At 40.9% G+C, this 23,183-nt stretch overlaps 2 protein-coding genes across 2 annotated transcripts; both read right to left on the reverse strand.

Annotated features, from left to right (window-relative positions):
* Positions 1 to 3,362: 3,362 nt before the first annotated feature.
* Positions 3,363 to 4,376, reverse strand: LOC102515670 (olfactory receptor 140-like). The gene has a single exon (XM_014556231.2). The coding sequence runs from the start codon at positions 4,287 to 4,289 to the stop codon at positions 3,363 to 3,365; it is 927 nt and encodes a 308-aa protein (XP_014411717.2). The 5' UTR covers positions 4,290 to 4,376.
* A 15,852-nt stretch (positions 4,377 to 20,228) lies between these two features.
* On the reverse strand, positions 20,229 to 21,155 carry LOC116666657 (olfactory receptor 140-like). The gene has a single exon (XM_032490486.1). The coding sequence runs from the start codon at positions 21,153 to 21,155 to the stop codon at positions 20,229 to 20,231; it is 927 nt and encodes a 308-aa protein (XP_032346377.1).
* Between the last annotated feature and the right edge of the window lie 2,028 nt (positions 21,156 to 23,183).

Consider the following 23,183-nt stretch of genomic DNA (forward strand, 5'->3'; position numbering starts at 1 on the left):
AGTCCTGACTAAATTCATGTATGGTCAGATACAGACAAGCAAATGGCAATATACAGCCCTGTGTGTAGACAGATGCATGCTGTGTGTGATCACATCAAATACATAGGCATGTACATATACAAATGCGTTCATGTTGCTCATCAAATATTGATCCATGTGTCATCATATACTGAACCAGTGTGTTCACATTCAGACACATACATGCTATTGGGTATAGACCTACATTTCATTGAATGTACACATACACGTGGTCATAGAGATTCACATGAGGTTGGATCCAGACCTGAGTGTGTGGTGGGATACATGCTTGTGTATTTTTGGATACTTTTATTAAGAGAGATGTAATCAGACAGGCTTACTGACACGAGCTGCTTATCAACAAGGGGAAGAAAGTGCCAGGCTATTGAAAAACAAGACATCTTCTCTTATCCCACAGCTGAATCCTTGATCTCAAGGACACAGCCACACAACAAGACATTTATGTTCCACAACTGCTGTGTCAATGCCAAGGACACACCCTGGTATCTCTTTCTTTGTTCTCTTTTTCCACTGAAGTTTCTGTTTTAAGGCTGAGCTCCATGGGAGGAAAGAGCTGATAATAGAAGATGACTGGTACCAGCAAACTGAAGATAATGATGACAGAGCCTTTCAAGAAAAGACCCTGTGACCTATTTTTGGGCTGGAGCTGTCTTAACAGGCTACCTGGCTGACTGCTCCCCACTTGACAGCTTTTATTTTTTCTCCTTCTTTTTCCTAGCAATAAAGTAACTTTTCAGTTTGTCCCTCCACCTCTGCTGAGAATTCTTTCTCAACTGGTGGACAACAAATCATAGGTTTTCTGGGCTTTCCAATTTGGATGTATCTCTATTCGCTAACAATATGTCCATGGCTTTGAGGATTGTGCTGTAACTCATGCCAGAAAAAGACATTAAGCCCTTTCTGACCAGCTCAATGAAAATGTGAATCAAATGTAAATAACAGATTCCTCTTTTTAAATAAGAAATCATAAGGCAAGTTTTATTTACACTCCACAGAGATGATTATAAATTTTTATTGAGACATCAATAAATCTTTCACAATATATGTCTTATTTAGAATGGGAAAACAAGATATTAAAACATGTCGTTCTCCTCAAAATAAATATGTAGAGTCATGGCATTCCACATGTAGTTTTATGAAACTTTACAAAATGACCCTAAAGTTTAGGGGAAGAGAGGAAGGATGGGAAGGAGGAGGAGAAAGTTTCCCAAACTTGAATTTTCTTGATGGTATAAAACCTGACATACTAAGTAGAAAATTTTCAAATTGTTACCAAATCAATAATTATGTTGGTAGATACTTTATCTGTTTGCACTTAGATGTTTCCCCATCATAAACAAAAGTAAACTTCAAGTGGGTTAAATAAAAATAAAATGTTTGTAAAGTTACTTTTTAAAAAATGATTAAAATTAATATATCATGGGATTATGGATTTTCCAAGTAATAAAACACATCAAAAAGTAAAAGAATATTAAAATAACATATTTATATAAAACCACTCATAATTATGAAATAAATAACATAATAAAGAAAATATTTGTAGCAAATACCAGAGTAAATATTTTTACTATATAAATATATGTGTATATATGTGTATATATATGTATGTATGTATGTATGTATATGTATATTTATATATTTAAAGTAGAAAGAGTTCATCAAAATTTAACAGAAAAAATTCACGCTACATTAGATCAAGAATTCAAATAATGGACAATGTCTATACAGTGGATTCTATGTCCCATATAGTGTGCAAGAAACAGAGAACACAAAGGCAAGTAACTTCCCCTGACTTCAGGTAGATTACAGACCAATCAACATTGACAACTAACAAAGACTTTAAATAACTACACAAATTTGAAAATTAAATTTCTGTCTTGATCCATATGGGCTACTAATACAGAAAGCCATACACTGGGTGGCTTAAAATATAAACATTTATATTTCATAGGTCTGGAGGCTCAGAAGTTCAAGATTAATGTGCCAGCAGATTCCATATTTGGTAAGGTCTCCTCCCTAGTTCACAGGCAGCCACTTATTTGCCGGGTCCTCACATGGCAGAGAGGTCAAGTGACCTCATGGGGTCTCTTTATAAAGGCATTAGGCCCATTCATGAGGACTACACCTTCATGACCTAATCATTTCTCAAAGGGCTCTCCTCCAAATACCAGCACATTATAAAGGATCTAATTTATGATTTTGAAGAGGGACACAAATCCTCAGTATATAGCAGCATCCAAAAGTGGAGGAATAAATTATATAAGATCTGATAAACTCAAATTCTTGGTATTATTTGGTGAATAGTATTGTATTTGCAAAGACTTTGAGATAATATAAGAACTTTCCATGTAATGGGGATAAAAATCAGAATATGAGGTTTTTTAAAGCACTCATGCCCCAAAGACTTAGCCTCTCATGAATCCAGACTAAATAAATCTCCATCCATCCTTGCGATGATCCATTTTGGTGATCCACCAGCACAAAACCAGATCACAGTATGAACACTTGAATTATTTGTTCAACAACTAAGCTCTGTTCTTCGATAGAAGAATGGCCACACAATTTTCTGCTTGATAGTATAGATGAAGAAAAGTCAATAGGACTTGTTCTTGGCCACCTAGCTAGTACCAGAACTGAGTTTTTCTATCACCTCATCTGGGGCTCTCTACATCTTTTAAGACTTATTAACACTTTGTCAAATCTAACAGCAGGACAGTTGACATTATAAAGGATTTGTAAATGTTCCCCAGCCAGAAAAAATAAGAGTTAAATTATTTTTATCACCGTATAAAAATTAATATTCTCAAATGACATGCTTTTGATTTAGAAATGTTTGGGGTTATAGTCTTCATTATTTTTTCACTTTCAATAGTTAAAATATCAATTTATGACATGCTTCACTTTGTTTGCCATACACTCTGGTATGCCTCCTAAGAAGAGCCTCCTAATTAAACTGAATATGATCCTCACAGGTGATGGGCCAACCCCTGTGCTTGGATGACATTTGCTAACATTCTATAGTTAATTTATTCTCTTATCTAATCATTTAGACATGAATTTAGGACAGTATTCCTAAATCTTTCTTTTTTGATTGTCCCAGAAATTTGCTTTTTTAGACATTCCATTCCCTTTCTCACCTCCCTCTCTAAAATATTAATACCACAAATATACTACCTATATATGTGGTTTATGCATATCTATGCATTATATATGAAAACAGTAAGAAATATTCAGTTCTCAAGGAACTATTCTGGCACAAATTACTACAGGTATGATCCTCCATATATATATATAAATCATCATTTTCTTGGCATCATGACAGCCTAAGTTACTCTCCTCTTCAACAAACTCCTTATGGCATTTTTCACCTCTGTGTTTCTCACTGTGTAAATGATAGGGTTTAACATGGGAATGAGGATTCCAAAGAACACAGCCAAAAACTTGTCCACAGGATAAGTGGCCACAGGACGCGTGTAGGTGAAAATACAAGGGGCAAAATAGAGCACCACTACTGTAAAGTGGGAGCCGCAGGTAGAGAGGGCCTTGCGTCGCCCTTCAGAGCCGTGGGACTTCAGGGAGCGCAGGACGACTATGTAGGAGATGAGTAGCATGGAAAAAATGAGTAAGCACATGCCCCCACTGTTGGCTGCCACCACCACTCCAGGCCTGTAGGTGTCGCTGCAGGCAAGTTTCAACAGTGAGAAGAAGTCACACATGAAGTGGTCAATGACATTGGGACCACAGAAGGTCAAGTCAAATGCAAAAACCATCTGCACAGTGGCATGTAGGATCCCCCCAAGCCAGGCCACCACCACCAGGAGCTGACAGAGCCCCTGTCGCATGATGGTCGTGTAGTGCAGAGGCTTGCAGATGGCCACATAGCGGTCATAAGCCATGACAGTGAGGACTATGACGTCTGATCCTCCCAGGAAATGTTCCACAAAGAGCTGAGTCATGCAGCCACCCCAGGAGATGGTTTTCTTCTGGTGCAGCAGGTCAATGAGCATTTTAGGAGTTGTGACAGAACTGAAGAGGGCATCAATAAAGGCTAAATAGGTGAGGAAGAAGTACATGGGAGCTGAAAGTGCAGGGCTGAGGGAGATGGTGATGACCATGAGCAGGTTGGCCAGCATCGTAAATAGGAAAATGAGCAAAAAGACAATGAAGAGTATTTTCTGCAAGTGTGGATCTTGTGTGAGTCCCAAGAGAACAAATTCAGTCACATTGTTGGGAGGCGTGAGGAGGTCCATTCAGCAAGTAACACCTTCCTGGGGCCTGAATTACCTACATAGGGTAAGGAGTGATACCCATTAATCATGAAAGTATCATGGCCCGAATATCTTTGTATAAAAACAGAGCAGTCACTGTACCTGTGAGCGTGTCCTTGACACTCCTGCCTCAGTGCTTGTTTCAGTTCTCTCTTACTTCCTCCATGATGTTTCCATCTCTTCAGACACCTAGCACCTGTCACCCGTAAAACATCTATAGGGCAACATTTGGTGAGTAATTTACTGAGAGAACCCTGGGCTATCTACATAAGATCTGGATTCTCACTCTGGCTCCAGCTCCATGTGACTCTGCTACATCACCTCTGTGTCCCGTGGTTCTGAGCCCTCCTCTGTGTCTGTGAAGTTATAGACTATTATTCTCAGATGGATCTTGTAAGCTCAGAGGTGCTGCACACAGGTAAGAATTATTCCCTCTTCCATGAGAATTCACACTTGAACCCTAAGCTCTAAGTGTGGGAAGAAAGACACCATGAACATATATCTCCCATAAGCAGGCAGTTTAGGTAAATGTATGTAAGTAGTTGGCAACACGCTCTCCCTGGTACCTACCAGAACACATAAGCTATTCAGGTGTGTTTCCTCACTGCACCTACCACAGTGCCTGGCATAATGTCCTCCCTGCCTGGAACCTGTTAGCTGATGAGAAAGTGCTTGGTGAATTGCCGTTCTCCATGGGGGAGAGTACGCCTGCTTCCCCAGACCATAGACGTACCAGGAATTCAAGTGTTCTCACCCTCCTGCTCTGTTTATCATTGCTCTCTACTTTATCAGAAACATAAATAAATATCGATATGAAGTTGCATTCCATGTTAATCTTTCTGGCACACTTTATGGAGTAATATGAAAATACTAATTGCCTCTAAGAATGAGTATTTTATTGTGTCATTTTACTTTCAAAATGTAGTGTTTGTTAATTACTATTTTTTATTCTTCAAAATTCTGTACTACAGGCAATTTATCAGAGTCATATTCAATACACTTACAGCTTCATTAGAGTTGGATTGAAAAAAAAAAACAAAAAGACCTGTATAAGTGTTCAGTACATGAGGATCTATGAAGCAATGGAAAATCTTTTTTTCAAAGTTCTGAAAGTAAAAATCTAACATGGAGAATAAAAAGAAATCATTTACTAGATAAGATAGGGAGGTGATGTACTATACACACAAACATATATAAGCACACAACACAAACACAAACATCTATTACTTACTGTAATTACCTATTACATGTTCAGTCATTCCATGCATATTTATGGATACTGACTGTGTATATTAATATATGTGCATAAACATAAAGTTATAAAAAGGATCCCTGTGAAGTGTCTTTAGTAATCCCTTCCTTGAAATTTCATTAGCAGACAGCAGAACTCATCCCTCCATGATGTGAGTGACCTTCCCACCCCTTTATGTTTCTGCTACAGGCATTCTCTTGCCTTCTCCCATCTTCCCACAGCATCCATCATCTGTCATTCCTGGTTACAGGATGATACTGCATTATTAATAGCATAGCAATTGGAGGATATAAATTTCTCATAGAAGATTGGGAGAAAATATAAATGTATTACAATATATTCTGCAAAAAAAAATATTGTTTCCTTTCAAAGTTAAATGGATAAAGAGCTTCATTTTTTAGTTACCCAATTTGAAGTATTTACACATTTGTGGAAACAAACTGCAGCAGCTTCATTGTATTCCCTCATTCTGTGGTTAATTCCCCCAGCCGATTAGAAAAGAGTATAGTATACATAAAGTAAGAATCAGACATCATTAATAAATGTGTATAGAAATAACTATGAAGAAATAAAAATTACTTTTTCTTTTTTTTAATTGGCTCCAGAGTACTCTTTCCAGGACTAAACTCTAAACAAAAATATTTTTAAAAGATAAAAGTCTTTATTTACAAATACGTTCAAACAATTAAGAGCTGTGGAAAATTTAGAACTACACAAGATGTTCAACATTGGCAAAATAGATAATTAAAATGGAGAATGTCTCTTTGATTCATGTGTAGTTTTTAACCGAGGTGTTTTTATTTATTTATTTTGTTTAATTTATTTTTTCTCTCCCTTCCCCCAGGCCTTGGCAGCCACCATTCTACTTTCTCCTTCTATGAATTGACTATTTTATTTTATTTTATTTACTTATTTTTAATTGAAGTATAGTCAGTTTACCATGTTGTGTTGATTTCTGGTGTACAGCAATAATAGTTCAGTCATACATATATATACATATATTCATTTTCATATTCTTTTTTCATTATGTATTACTACAAGGTATTGAATACAGTTTTCTGTGCTGTACAGTATGAACTTGTCCTTTATCTATTTTATATATACTAATTATTATCTGCCAACCTCGAACTCCCAATTTATCCCTTCCCACTACCTTCCTCCCCAGATAACCTAAATTTGTTTTCTATGACTGTGAGTCTGTTTCTGTTTGTAAATAAGTTCATTTGTCTTTTTTTTTTTAGATTCCACATGAGTGATATCATATGGTATTTTTCTTTCTCTTTCTGGCTTACTTCACTTAGAATGACAATCTCCAAGTCCATCCATGGTGCTGCAAATGAAAATTATGATGTTGTATTATGAAGTTTGAAAACTTTTAGATAAAAATTTGAGTTATATAGTTATTCTTATTTAATTCTAATTATATTATTCTTCTAATTTAAATATATATCAATAAGAAAAAAGATTCTAAATATTTTTACTTCTAAGTTGCTAGTATTGTAGTTGAGTCTGTCTCGAGGTTTTGCATGCTGAAGAGGGATTAAATATCAGATTGGTGAGGATGTGGGATGATTATACCATTTGTAAGAACTATTTCCATCTGAGAGTCTATAATGATATGATTTCCTGGGGAAAACAAAATCTTACCTATGAATTTGTCTGGCTTAACTCCATGGCCAGTACCCAAGACAGCTGCTAGTTCACCAAGAAAGCAGTAAAGTTGTAAGTTTAAAAAATGCCAACTAGCTCAGCTACAATAAGTGTCTTTGCTCACTTATAAGTAGCATTTTTAGGTAAGACCTTTCTCTTGAAACTGAAAAGTGCTACCATATGTCCTGTCTGTAGGTCAGTTTGGGGAAGGTTCTTAGCTGTGGCTAATTGGACCTCAGGGGTAATTCACCACCATTAGAAGCCCTTGCCAACAACCCAATTATTTCACGTAACTTAACTGAACTTCAGAGGAGAACTCTTAGAGCCTTCATCTTTAATTTTGAATACTTCGTTATGTCTGCCTGAAGACAAAATACTATGACAAGAGGAAAAAAAAAAAAACTTGACCATTTGTGAATTTAGGAATTTGAAACAAATGAGCTTAATATTGTCTGAATATATGTTATTGTATAAACTAGTTGGATGGGTAACTGTCTGATTCAAAAGATGTTTTATACTGTATTGTTTTTTAGTCTACCATTCATGCAAATAATAATTTTAAATATTATTTTCAGATGTACATTAAATACTAATTATGAACCCTATGATAATGTTGACACTTCACTTCAGGTAAAGTTTATGGTACTTTTTCAAAGTGGTGGTATCCTGTCAGTAGCGGAGTTAGATTAACATGATAATGATGAAAAAAATTTCATTCTTCAATTATATTTCAGAGATGGTAGAATGCACTCATTTCAGTCATGGTTTGGTTTGTGATTAATGTTGCAATGAAAATGAGAGTACAGATAACTCTCCAATTCCTGGTTTCATATTCTTGGGTCCCTACACACATAGGATTGCTGAATTATACAGTAGTTTTCTTTTTAATATTTTGAGAAATCTCCACAATATTCTTCATGGCAGCTGAACAAATTTATATTCCCACTAATGCACAGTAGGGCTCCATTCTCTGTGCATCATCACCAAATGTGTTGTCTGCTGTATATCTCAGATAGCCATCCTAACAATTGTGAGGTAACATGTCACTGTGGTTCTGACTTGTATTTTCCTTTTAAATGGCGATGTTGAGCACATTCTCATATTCTTATTGGCCATTTGTATGTCTTCTTTAGAAAAATATTCAGGTACTTTGCTCAATTTTAAATCTCTCTTTTTTTTTTTTTTTTCAATTCAGTTGTAGAAGTTCCTTATATATTTTAGATATTTACTCATTATGAGATAAATGATTTGCAAATATTTTTTCCCAATCCGTAAGTTACCTTTTCACTATTTTATTGTTTCATTATATAAAGAGTAGTCTTAATTTAAAACTTGATGTTCTGGACTTCAATCTTATGTCAACATGGGATGAGATTTAACTGATCTGACAGCTTTCCCTTTGATAATGATGACAGAGCCTTTCAATAAAAAACCTCATGTCCTGAATGATACTTGGAGCTGGTTCAAGAGGCTACTGGACTGATGGCTCCCCACTTAGGTGTTTTTTTCCCCCTTCTTTTCCTTATCAATAAAGTAGCTTCTCAATTTGTCCCTCTGCCCCTGCTGAGAATCCTTTCTCAATGGGTGGACAAGGAACCACAGGTTTTCTGGGCTTGCTAAATTGGGGGTCTCTCTATCGGCTAGCAATATGTCTGTGGCTTTGAGGATTGTGCTGTAATTCATGCCAGAAAAAGACATTAAGCCCTTTCTGACCAGTTCATTGAAAATGTGAATCAAATGTAAATAAGAGAGTCTTCTTTTGAAATAAGAAATCATAAGGCATAATTTATTTACACTCTACAGAGATGATTACAAATTTTTATTGTGACATTAGTAAATCACAATATATGTCTTATTCTGAATGGGGAAGCAAGATATTAAAATGTCAATTTCCTCAAAACAAATAGGTAGAATCATGACATTCTAGGTATATTTTTATGAAAAGTTTTCAAACTTTGCAAAATGACACTAAAGTTTAGGGGAGGAGATGAGGGGGGGAGGAGAAAGAGAGAGTGAACCCCAACTGAATCTTCTTGATGGTGTAAAACCTGATGTACTAGGTAAAAAGTTTTAAAATTATTATCAAAATTAATAATTATGTTGTCAAATTATTTTACCTGTTTGTGTTTAGATGTTTCCCCATCATAAACAAAAACAAATTTTAGGTGAGTAAAAAATAAATAAATAAATAAAGTGTTTGAAAAGTTATTTTTTAAAAAAAGAGTAAAATTTATAAAATCATCAGAGTATGGATTTTCCAATTGATAGAACAAATCAAAAAGTAAAAGTATATTAAGATAACATATATATATATATAGAATCACACATAATATAAATAACATAATACAGAAAATGTTTGTAGCAAATATCAAATAAGAGTAAATATTTATAGCAAGTATAAAGTAATATATATTTATATATTTAAAATAGAGTTCATCAAAATTTATCAGAAAAAATTCACATACCAATAGATCAAGAATTCAAATAATGGACAAAGTCTACAGAGTGTGTTCTATGTTCTACACATTGTGCAAGAAACAGAGAACACAAAAACAAGTAACTTCCCCTGACTTCAGGGAAATTACAGATCAATTAACATAGACAGTTAACAAAGATTTTCATTTCCTTGCTTGAAATGACTACACAAATTTGAAAATTAACTAAATTTTGGATTGATCCATTTGGGCTACCATTACAGAATGCCATAAACTAGGTGGCTTAAACTATAAACATTTATTTTTCACAGGATGGGAGGCTCAGAAGTCCAAGATTGAGGTGCTAGCAGATTCCATATCTGGTACGGTCCACTCTCTAGTTGACAGACAGTGATCTTTTGCTGTGTCCTCACATGGCAGAAGGGTCAAGTTGTTAGAGCAGGCAGATAGCTAGATACGAGCAGAGAAAGGGGGACACAGGCCAAATGGCAGGAATTGGGCAGAAAGGTGAGGCACAGGCCAAATGCAGGAAAACATACACCATGTAAGCACCAGGGGTCCCTGGGCAGAGAAAGAAAAGCAGGAATCTTTGGGCTGATAAGGGGCCTCACCTTTGGGCCTGGACACCAACAAAGAAAGGTTAGAAAAGGTAGGAATTTCCAGTGTCTGAATATAACCTTATTTCAATAAAATTAGCCTTGCAGATCAGAAGTACCCATCATGCACTGAAGCCGTGACACTTCTGATCCAGACTAAATACGGAGAAAATTCTCTCCTCCCTTAGGGAAGGTGGAGTTGAGATGATAATCAGGAACTATGACTCCAAGGCCTTCCCTTCTCAATGAATATTCTGCCCATTCATTTTTTATTCCCTATGTAAGTAACTTGCCAAAGAGACTCAGGGCTGTCTCTCACCTGAGCCTGCCCACTCCCACCTTGAGAATGTACTATCCATCCTTTAATAAATCCTCACTTTACTTTTTTTAACCTCTAAGTCTTGTCTCTAAATTCCTTCTGGGATGGCACAAGAACCTGGAACACTGGTTGGACCTGAGACTGGATGGAAGCGGGCAGGGCACAGCCATTCAAGGATGGTCACAGCCATTCAAGGAATGCCACAGCAATTAACATCACAACGGTGAAAGATTCAACCCCCAGCAGGCCTTGAGGCTCAAGATGGTGGGAGATTTAACTTCTAGTAGACCTTGAGCTTCATTATACACACATTGCAATATTAACATAGTGAATAACATGCCCACAGGCACCACGGCAGTCCCAAGGCTAGCCACAAAAGGTCACAGAGTGGGAAATGGCCAAATTCCTGGGAATCCCAGCCCCTTCCCCTTAGACTAGTCCTTCTACTTACTAGCACATGAAGCCACCAAGCCCATAAAAATCAGCAACACGGCACCTCACGGCCGCCCCTCTCTCTCCCTCTTCAGAGATGGCCCACATTCTGTCTATGGAATGTGTACCTACTTTTAACCTGGGGACCCAACCCCCACACCTCGTGGCCTTTCTCTTGCCTTTCAATATCTCTCTCTGAATAAATCTACCTTCACTCAACTGTGGCTCGCTCTTGAATTCTTTCCTGCACGAAGCCAAGGACCCACGCCTGGCGGGGCACATCCCAGGGGCTCAACCGAGATCTGGGACACAGCCCTTCTCATGCCCCACATCTGTTTTCCTGCATCATATCTCTGGCGTCCAATGTGGGGCATTTACATAAAGAAACAGGCTCAAAGGGCATAACATCAATCCACCTATTGGGCTACAGCTCCCCTCTCTTCGGAGGGTGGCAGGGGGTTTCTCCTGTGCCATGCAGATTCAAGTAGCCCTTAGGTGGCAGCTGACACTGCCTGCAGGATCTGGCAGAGACCAGCTCTCTAGCTGTGAAGGAGCCCACCGAGCCCAGGGCTCTTCTCCTCTGGATCTTTACTTTCTCTCCTCTATCGCTCTATCTCTTTGGACTCGAGAAGATCCACCAAGGCGACCACTCAGACATCCAAATTAAGACCACGTGGCAAGTAACTGGCAGCCTGATTGGGTGAGCTTCCCCTCCATGACTCTTTGAGCCCAATTCCACCTCTCTGCATGGTGTTGGTCTGGTTCTGGGACACTGGAACTGCAAAAGGGGGGCCCAAATTGGGGGACTCTGGGAGTTCCCCTTTAAAAATTTGTGGCCCGGCCTTCCCCAAGTGCCCTTGGGGCATACAACCCCATTGCATCTGTAGATGGGAGTTGTGGGTGGGCAGTCCCTCTGCGGATCACAGGTTTTAGCACCCCTTGGTTGGGTCACAGGCTTAAGCACCTCTGAGCGAGAGTTGCCAGCAAGTACTCTCCACAAGTGACAGGTTACAGTGCCCCTGAGTGGGAGCCGCAGGCGGACGCTCCCTCAGTGGGCCTATGGATCTCTGGTCTAAGAGGCATTGGGGCTATAGCATTCCTTTTCTGTTCTAGATTTCCACCTTTCAATGCTATTTGTTTCTCTTTCACAAAAAGTAATTTGCTTAGTTGACTCAGGACCTAGGTCTCCTCCTTCCCTCTAAAGGATTTAGACTCTGGGACTCTAGTCACCTTTTCTCCCTCTGGCCCTTGCTCCTTCCCTTAACTAATCCAAGGGAGCCACCCAGGCTCACAGGTAGGACATCCTAACCAAAATGGGGACAACTACATGTACCCCAAAGGACTCACCGTTAGGATGCATATTAATTAATTGGAAAAAGTTTAAAAAGGATAGTTTAAAGAAAAAGAAATTAATTTTCCCTTGTAATACTGTATGACCACAAAACAAACTAGGGGACCAAGAAGTCTGGCCAAAGACTGGGTCACTAACTTACAATGCCACCTTGCAGCTAGGCCTCTTTTGTAAAAGTGGCGGTAAATGCGGGGAAATCCCATATGTCCAAATGTTCCTGACCCTATCCCAAAACCCAGGTCTAAGGAACCCCTGCTGGATATTCCTGGCCTGCATCCCCTCTAAGTATCTCCTCCCACAGGAGCTCGATATTCTAGATGACCATCTTATGAGTCCAGCTGCCCAAGGTCCACAGCCAGAAGTTCCTACTTCCCCCAACTCTGAGCGTGAACAGTCTTCCCCAGCATCTCCCTCACCAGAGGAAAGTCTTGCCAGTACTACTCCAAGTGGGGCCACCTGCCAACCTCCTACTACCAAACTCTGCCCCTTAAGGGAAGTGCCAGCCAGTGATGGGGGAACAGAGTTCACGGCCCCTTTCCTATGGCTGATTTGGCTATTTGCAAGAAGAAATTTGAATGTTTCTCCAAGGACCCCAGTAGGTTCATGGAGGAACTTGCCAGGCTGACAATGGCCTATGAGCTTACCTGGGGGGACCTACAGGTCCTCCTTTCAACCTGCTGCACTTTCGAGGAAAAAAGCCAGATCCTCGGTGCAGCCCGGGCATATGCTGATGAACTGGCTGCCCACAACCAGGGACGTATAATCTCCCTTACTGGGGGGATGCAATCCCTGACCAAGACCCCCACTGGAACTACCACCAGGGAGGTAGAGGGCTTGAACGCAGAAACCGTATGGTAACTTGCCTCATAGAGGGGATGAAAAAGTGTATTGTTAAGCCTGTCAACTATGACGAAGTCAGGGATGTAACACAGGGAAAAGATGAGAATCCAGCCCTCTTCCAGTGCCGCTTAGTGGAGGCCCTTAAAAAGTACACTAATATTAACCCTGAAACCCCTGAGGGGGAAGTCCTGGTAAATACCCATTTTATCACTCAGTTGGCCCCAGACATCAGGGGACAATTACAGAAGGCAGCTCTGGGACCCCAGACCCCCAGGAATCATCTCGTGGAGCTGGCGTTTGGAGTATTTAACAATAGAGACAGGGTTGGGGAGGCAAGAAGGGTCCAGGGACAACAGCAAAAGGCACAATTCCTAGCAGCTGCCCTAACCCCTGTGCCACCTCAGGGTTACCCTCCAAGAAGACCCATGGCGAGGACAGGATCCAGGATGCCTGGATCTGAGCCACTGTCTTGCCGAAAAGTGACCTGTTTTAAATGCAGCCAGGAGGGCCACTGGAAGAACAAATAACCTATATTTGAAAAAGGTCCATGGGGACCCTGCTCGATATGCAAACAAAAAGGCCACTGGAAGCAGGACTGCCCCCAGTCCTGAAGGGGGCTTGGGGCTCCCAAACCAATGAAGGCTGAGATGGCTGAAGACCAACAGGGCCTGGGACCCTCCCTGGCTCCCACAGGACACCTGGTTATTTCTCCAGAGGAGCCATGGGTAACCCTTGATGTGGCAGGTAGAAAAGTTGTTTTCTTATTAGATACTGGAGCCGCCTACTCTGTGCTGACTGATTTCCCTGGACCCTTGTCCTCCCAACCCTGTGTAGTAACGGGGATTGACAGAAAGCCCCAAACCAAGCAATTTACAGCCCCCCTTAGCTGCCTGCTAGAAAATTTTACCTTTGCACATGAGTTTCCGCTCATGCCTAAGTGCCCCGTCCCCTTGTTGGGAAGGGATTTGCTCACTGAATTCCAGACAGTACTGCAGTTTGGAGACCCTCATGAAGAAGGCACCCGCCAAGAAAAATGACTGCTCTTGGCCTTGGGAATCCACTTCAATGCTAAATCAGGGGAGATCCCCCTTCCACCTCTTATTGTTTCTCAAGTAAACCCTGCTGTCAGGGACACAGAGGTCCCTGGCAAGGCTACTAAAGTGCCCGCAGTTCAGATCTCGTTAAAGCCAAATACTAATTACCCATGGAGGAGATACTGTCCCTTGAGGCCTGAGACCCAACGAGGTATCCAGCTTTTGATAACCAAGTTCTTAAAATACGGGCAGTTATGACTCTGCCAATCTCCATGTAATACTCCTATCCTGCCCATAAAAAAGCAAAATGGAGAATACCGGTTTGTTCAAGACCCGAGGGCAGTTAATGAGGCAGTGGTTCCAATTCACCCAATAGTCCCTAATCCACACACTTTATTGACCCAGGTCCCAGAAAATGCAACTTGGTTCACAGTGCTAGATCTAAAGGATGCTTTCTTTTGCATTCCTCTGCATCCAGACTCCCAATATCTCTTTGCCTTTGAGGGCACAGATCCAGACACTCGCAGTGTTTCCCAGCTAACCTGAACTGTGCTGCCCCGAGGCTTCAGGGACAGCCCTCACTTGTTTGGAAGTGCATCAGCAGAAGAGTTGAGATAATTAGAATTGACCAACGGCTCTCTCTTACAACACGTGGACGATCTCCTGATTTGTAGACCCACTAGAGGGGATTCAGATAAAAACACTACTCAAGTTCTCAGCTTCCTAGGAGAAGGAGGAAATTGAGTCTCTCCCCACATGGCCCAGGTTTCCACACAGCAGGTTAAGTACCTGGGATACACGCTCTGCCCTGGGACCAGAGCTCTAGCCCCAGACCAAAAGGAAGCTATTAGGACCCTTCAACCCCCCCCCAGACTAAGAGGCAACTGAGGGCCTTTCTGGAGATGGTGGGACCTGGATTCCTGGATTTGGGCTTATCACAAAGCCTCCTTATGAGGCCCTAAAAAGGGGGTGACCACGGACCCCTAAACTGGGACAAAAATTGTCAACAGGCATGTCTACCTTTAAAATGGAAACTAGGAACTGCGCCTGCACTGGGTCTCCCAAACTCAAAAAACCCTGTTACCCTCTATATAGCTGCGAGGCAAGGAAGAGCTTTGGGCATCCTCACCCAGAAGCTCAGGGGTCTGCCTAGACCAACAGCTTATTTCTCAAAACAACTTGATCAGGGGACCGCAGGGTGGCCAGGATGTCTTAGGACAGCAGCTGCCACTGCTCTGTGAGTAGAAGAGGCCAATAAGCTTACCCTGGGACAGCCACTGGAAGTTCTAACCCCCCACCAGGTACAAGGAGTCTTAGAGACTGAAGGACACCCCTGGCTGACAGGTGGGCGACTACTTAAACAGCAAGGCCTCCTACTTGATTCCCCAGACAGAACTTTTAAAGATTGCCGTGTTTTAAATCCGGCCACTCTAATGCCAGATCCCTCATCCCAGGAATCCCTCGTTCACTCCTGTGTGGAGACTATTGAACAAGTTTACTCCAGCTGGCCAGATCTCAGGGGTGAGCCCCTGTCCAATCCGGATGCAGAACGGTTTACTGATGGAAGCAGCTATATACATAATGGAACAGGGCGAGCTGGCTACGCTATAGTAAAGCTACAGACAGTCGTTGAGTATGGAGCTCTGCCCTCCCGGACTTCTGGGCAAAAGGCTGAACGAATCGCTTTAGTAAGAGCACTCCAGTTAGGAAAAGGTTTAAGAATCAACATCTATACTGACTCTAAATATGGATTCCTAGTGTGACATGCCCATGCTGCCATATGGAAAGAGAGGGGACTGCTGACAGCCAAGGGGTCCCCTATCAAACACCAAACAGAAATTCTAAAACTCCTAGAAGCAGTCCCACTTCCTAAAGAGGTTGCAGTCACACACTGCAGGGGACGCCAAAAGGGCGATTCATATCTTATAAAGGGAAACGCCCGCGCAGACAAGGCGCCGAAGCTGCAGCCAGAGAACAGCCGGTCTCACAAGCTGCAGTTCTCCCACCTGAGGGCCAGCCTCTCCCAACGGCGCCGTCCTACACACCTGAAGAAGTCGAACGGGCTAAACACAGGGGGCTAGAGAAGAATCTCTCAGGGTGGCTGACAAAAGATAATAAGCTTCTCATTCCTGGGGACAAACAATGGAAAATAATTAAGCATCTCCACAAATCCACCCACCTAGGGCGGGACTCCATGCTCAGACTAATTTCTCAAGTGCTCCTGGGCAAGGGACTATCCCAAACTGTTAATGAAGTCACTAGGGCCTGTGACCTCTGTGCCCACAATGACCCGGGGAGTCACGCTATACCCCCACCCCTACTCTGGCCCACACAACATCGGAGAACTTATCCAGGGGAAGATTGGCAAACGGACTTTACCCAGATGCCCTCTTGTAAGGGATGGAAATACCTGTTGGGATTCATAGACACCTTTACAGGATGGGTAGAAGCTTTCCCCACCAGAACGGAAAAAGCAATAGGAGTGTCAAAATTTCTGCTCAAAGAAATAATCCCAAGATTTGGGCTACCAAAAAGCTTACTGAGTGATAATGGACCCTCCTTCACTGCCAAGGTGACTCAACAGGCTTCCTCCACTCTGGGTATTAGCTATCACCTCCACTCTTCCTGGAGGCCCCAATCCTCAGGCAAGGTGGAAAAAGCAAATCATGCTCTAAAGAGAACACTTGCTAAGCTATGTCAGGAGACGTCAGAAACCTGGATTCCCCTCCTGCCTATAGCCCTTCTAAGAATAAGGACGACCTCTGAGGGAATTTTAAATCTTAGCGCATTTGAAATGATGTATGAAAGGCTCATTTTAACTTCAGATTTCCTGTCTGATGAGGAAACTCATAGATTAGTTTCCCACATTGTTAGCTTAAGTCAAGTTCAAAAGGCTCTCCAAGGGTATGGAAACAAAGTGTTGCCCTTTCCCACAGAGGAAAAGGCTGAAGTCCCTGTCCAATCAGGAGATTTTGTCTTACTAAAAACTTGGAAGGAGGGGTCCCCTGAAGACCAGCTGCAGCCAAAATGGAAGGGACCATATCAGGTACTACTGAGCACCCCAACTGACGTTAAGCTACAAGGAATTGCTAGTTGGGTACATCTGTCCAGAATAAAACCTGTAATTTATAAGCCCCAACAGGAGCCAGGAGAGACCTACACTTGCAACTCAATACAAACCTCAGGTACCTGTTTAAAAAATAATAATAATATCATGTAGCAGTGATTACAAATATTTAACCATGCCTTTTAAGTCTTTTTGTTGTTACAGATGGTCAAACTGCTGTTACAAAGGTGCTTCATCTTTAAGAAAATTCATCAGAAGTCAATGGAAACAGTGGGTTACAGCAGCCGCACATCAGACGATGGCTATGCTCTCAGCCCTTGGTTGCAAATACAAAAGGCTATCCTGCCCTTGGGGCTCCTAGATTAGGCATTCAGAGATTTTTAACTCCCTGATAGGCAGGGTCAACACCCCTACTCAGCCTGGAAGCAGTTTCAGAAGATGGACTTTAGCCCCTTTGCACACCCATAAGTTTATGGGAGTAAAATCTCTGAGAGGGGAATGAGACAGGATGGAAGGGGGCAGGGCACAGCCATTCAAGGAATGCCACAGCAATTAACATCACAACGGTGAAAGATTCAACCCCCAGTAGGCCCTGAGGCTCTGGATGAAGAGACTTAACTTCTAGCAGATCTTGAGCTTCATTATATGTACATTGTAATTTATTAACATGGTGAGTAACATGCCCACAGGCACCATGGCAGTCCCAAGGCTAGCCACAAAAGGTCACAGAGTGGGAAATGGCCAAATTCCTGGGAATCCCAGCCCCTTGCCCTTAGACTAGTCCTTCTACTTACTAGCATATGAAGCCACCAAGCCAATGAAAACCAGCGACACAGTGCCTCATGGCCGCCTCTCTCTCTCCCTCTTTGGAGACGCCCACACTCTGTCTATGGAGTGTGTACCTACTCTTAACCTGAGCACCCAACCCCCACACCTCGTGGCCTTTCTCTTGCCTTTCAATATCTCTCTTTGAATAAATCTACCTTCACTCAACTGCGGCTCACACTTGAATTCTTTCCTGCATGAAGCCAAGGACCCACACTTGGTGGGGCATGTCCCAGGGGCTCAACCGAGATCTGGGACACAGCCTTTCTCATGCCCCACATCTGTTTTCCTGCATCAAGAGGATCAGAGTTTCTAACAATTTTGAAGCAAGATTTAAAACAGATGCTCTAAATGTCCAAGGATTTATACAGAAATGAAACTTTGTGGATGACAAACAAATTCAAGTTTCAAATAAATGTGAAGGAAAAGCTGGGCTGGTCTAATAAGAGAACTCACAGGTCTAGGAATGTGAAGGAGAGGCTGGGCTGGGCTAACAAGATAACTCACAAGTCTAAGTATCGGAATACTGATCTGAGTTCTGCTGGACTAACTTGTAAATCTAAGTTAAGTAGTGTTGGTTTTCTGTTTATGTTTTTTTGCTAGCCAGCTGGGTTTTCAAAGATACATATCTGGCTTTGGAATGTTGGTTTGCTGCCTCCCCACCTCCACTTTTGTGATAACGATGCTGCTAAAGCTGTCCCATGCCTATTGGCCGAATACCCCAAGCTTGTACTTTACCCTATAAGACCTCATGTGCACGTCTTGTAGGTGCTCAGAGCTTCGGAGCAGAAGCCCTTCTGAGCCCGCCGGCGTAATACATCTGAGTACTCCAACCCTCCGAGTGGTGCTTGTTTCTTGACTGGCCTGTCATTTCCATAACATAAATAGTTACCAAAAAAGTAGCCAGATAAGGTGTTTACAAGATTGTGGAACTGTGCATGTCATTTAGCTTTATTGGAATTTAATTTTTAAACAGTTTCCAATCTACATCTTAGAAGAAACATGATTAATACATATCTTCATTTAGGTAATAGACCTGGGCTAAAAGAGGGCACAGTGCCATATTCAAATGGCAATAAATTTCAATGTGGACAGACTTGCATCATTTCAACTGCATCCCTCTGAGGCTGTGACCCCACAGACTGAGGCACTAATCACCATACCAGTGAATCTCCATCCATTCATGCAGTGACCTACTTTTCCCAGAAGCAGAACTTCACTGGAGACACACAAGATGGTGCTCCACCAGTATAAAATCAGACCACAGTAATAACAGTTCAATTATATGTTCAGCAACTAAGCTCTCTTCTTCAATAGAAGAATGGCCACACAATTTTCTGCTTGATAATATAGATGAAGAAAGTCAATAGGACTTGTTCTTGGCTACCTAGCTAGTACCAGAACTGAGTTTTTCTATCACCTCATCTGGTGTTCTCTACATCTTTTAAGACTATTATTAACATTTTATCACACTCAACTGCAGGACTGTTGCCATTAAAAAGAATTTGTAAATGTTCTTCAGCCAGAAAAAAAAAAAAGTAAATTCTTCCTCACTGCATAACAATTAGTACATCTCAAATGGCATGCTTTTAATTTGGAAATGTTTGGGGTTATAGCCTTCATTCTTCTTCCACATTCAATAGTTGAAAATATCAATTTACAGCATGCTTCCCAGATTAAAACTGGTTCATTATCATCATTGACCACACACTCTGAGAAGTCTCATGAGAAGCAAGAGTCTCTCAATTTCACTGAATATGATTCTCACAGGTGATGGGCCAATCTCTGTGCTTGGATAGTCTTTACTAACATTCTAAAGTTACCCCATGCTTTTATCTAGTCATTTAGACATGAATTGGGACAGTATTCCTAACTCTTTTCTTCCCTATTGTCTGAGAAAGTTGCTTTTTCAGACATTCTGCTCCCTGTATCATCTCCCCCTCCAAAATAGTAATGCCTCAAATATACTACCTATATATGTGATTTATGCATATCTATGCATTATATATGAAAACAGTAAGGAATATTCAGCTCTCAAGGAACTGTTTTTCTGGCACAAATTACTACAGGTATGATCCTCCATACATATAAATCATCACTTACTTGGCATCATGAACAGCCTAAGTTTCTCTCCTCTTCAACAGACTCCTCATGGCATTCTTCACCTCTGTGTTTCTCACTGTGTAAATTATAGGATTTAACATGGGAGTGAGGATTCCAAAGAACACAGCCAAAAACTTGTCCACAGGATAAGTGGCCACAGGATGTGTGTAGGTGAATATACAAGGGACAAAAAAGAGTATCATAACTATAAAGTGGGAGCCGCAGGTAGAGAGGGCCTTGTGAGGGCCCGCAGAGCCATGGGATTTCAGGGAGCGCAGGATGCCTATGTAGGAGATGAGTAGCATGGAAAAAATGAGTAAGCACATGCCCCCACTGTTGGCTGCCACCACCACTCCAGGCCTGTAGGTGTCGCTGCAGGCAAGTTTCAACAGTGAGAAGAAGTCACACATGAAGTGGTCAATGACATTGGGACCACAGAAGGTCAAGTCAAATGTAAAAACCATCTGCACAGTGGCATGTAGGATCCCCCCAAGCCAGGCCACCACCACCAGGAGCTGGCAGAGCCCCTGTCGCATGATGGTCGTGTAGTGCAGAGGCTTGCAGATGGCCACATAGTGGTCATAAGCCATGACAGTGAGGACTATGACCTCTGATGCTCCCAGGAAATGTTCCAAAAAGAGCTGCGTCATGCAGCCACCCCAGGAGATGGTTTTCTTCTGGTGCAGCAGGTCAATGAGCATTTTAGGAGTTGTGACAGAGGTGAAGGAGGCATCTATGCAGGACAAGTAAGTGAGGAAGAAGTACATGGGAGCTGAAAGTGCAGGGCTGAGGGAGATGGTGATGACCATGAGCAGGTTGGCCAACACGGTAAATAGGAAAATGAGCAAAAAGACAATGAAGAGTATTTTCTGCAAGTGTGGATTCTGTGTGAGTCCCAAGAGAACAAATTCAGTCACATTATTGGGAGATTTGAGGAGGTCCATTCAGCAAGTAACACCTTCCTGGGGCCTGAATTACCTACAAAAGTTATGAAATGTTACCCATTAATCATGAAACTATCATGGTCTGAATTTCTCTAAACAAACAAACAAAAAAAGCAGCCACTGTACCTGTGGAGCGTGTCCTTGACACCCCTACCTCAGTGCTTGTTTCAATTCTTCTTTACTCCCTCCATGATATTTCCTTCTTTTCGGACACTTAGTACCTGTAAAACATCTATAGGGTAACATTTAAAGGTTAATTTACTGAGAGAACACTGGACCACCTATGTGAGATCTGAATTCTCCTTCTGATCTAAGTCCATTTGACTCTTCTAAGTCATCTCTCTGTCCCATGGTTCTGAGCCCTACTCTGTGTTAAAAAAAACATAAATATAATACAATGTATTGTGAAAAAAAGTCTTTTCCTTTCAAAGATAAGTGAATAAAAAGCATTGTTTTTTAATCATCCCATATGAAAAATTTCACGTATGTGAAAACAAAGTGTGGCAGCTTCATTGCATTCCTCTGTTCTAAGATTGACTCCCAACAGACCAGAAAAGAGAAGGTTGTACATAAAGTAAGAATTATATTTAAAAAGTGGTTTAGAAATAACTATGAAGATATAAAAATTACTTTTTCTTTTTTCATTAGCTCCACAGTACTCATTCTAGGGTTAAATTCTAAAAAATATATTTTTAAAAGCTGAAAGTCTTTATTTACAAATATATTCAACACAATTATTAAGAGCTGTGGAAAATTTAGAAACTACATGGGATATTCACCATTGGGGAAATTGATCATTAAAACATAGTGCATCACTTTGATTCACGCGTGGTTTTTAACAGAGTGTTTTTAAAAATGGTGCAGTATCATTACAAAAGCCTGATTATTATTAAGTGGGGAAAATTTTGTATGAAAATTTGAGTTATGTAGTTGATCTCATTTGATTCTAACTAATTATCTTATTCTTCTACTTGAAATATATGTCAGTAAGAAAAAAGGCCCCAAATAATTTTACTTCTAAGTTGATGGTGGTGTAGTTGAGTCGGTCTTTCTTGATGTTTCCCCTGCTGAAGAGGGACTGGAATCTCAGACTGGGGAGGATGAGGGCTGACTCTTCAATTTGTAAGGGCCTTTTAACCCTGACAGTCTATGATGATGTGATTTCCTGGGGGAGGTGGGGAATCTTACCTATGACCTTGTCTGACACAGCTCCATGGCCAGGGCAAAAGGCAGATGTTAGTTCTCCAAGAAAGCACTGAAGTTGTAAGATTAAAGTTGCCAACTAGCTCAGCTATAATAATTGTCTTTGCTGACTTATAAATAGTACTTTTGGATAAGGTCTTTCTCTTTCATTTTAGACGTGCTACCATGTTTCCTGCTTGTAGGTCAATTTGAAGACGTTTGTTAGCTGTGGCTAATTGAACCTCAGGGGTATTTCGCCACCATTAGGAGATCTTCCAACAACCCAATTATTTCATGTAACTGAACTGAACTTCAGAGGGGAAATCATAGCATTCATTTTTATTTTGAACTCCTCTTAAATCTACATGAAGACAAAATATAATGACAAGAGAAAAATAATAGATTGACCATTTATGAATTTAGGTATTTGAGACAAATGAGCTTAATAGTATGTTTATAGTATGTATTATGTATTATATTATGTTATTATGTGTATAATATTTGCTATTATATAAATTACTCATTTAGGTGGGTAACAATCTGATTTAAAGTTTTTTATTGTATGATTTCATTATCAACCTACATTTTATGCACATCATAATTTTTAATTATTGTTTTCAGATGTACATTAAATGATAATTATGAACCCTATTGTAATATTAACACTTCCCATCATGTAAAGTTTATGGTACTTTTTCAAAGTGGTTGTATCTTGTTTCAATTCTGGAATCAGATTAACAAGATAATGATGAAAATAATTTCACTCTTTAATTATATTCAGAGGTGGTAGAATACATTTATTTCTGTCATGGTTTCATTTTATAATTAATGTTGCAGTGAAAATGA

Source organism: Camelus ferus, chromosome 10, assembly GCF_009834535.1.
Source record: "Camelus ferus isolate YT-003-E chromosome 10, BCGSAC_Cfer_1.0, whole genome shotgun sequence".
In the NCBI taxonomy this organism is placed as follows: domain Eukaryota; kingdom Metazoa; phylum Chordata; class Mammalia; order Artiodactyla; family Camelidae; genus Camelus; species Camelus ferus.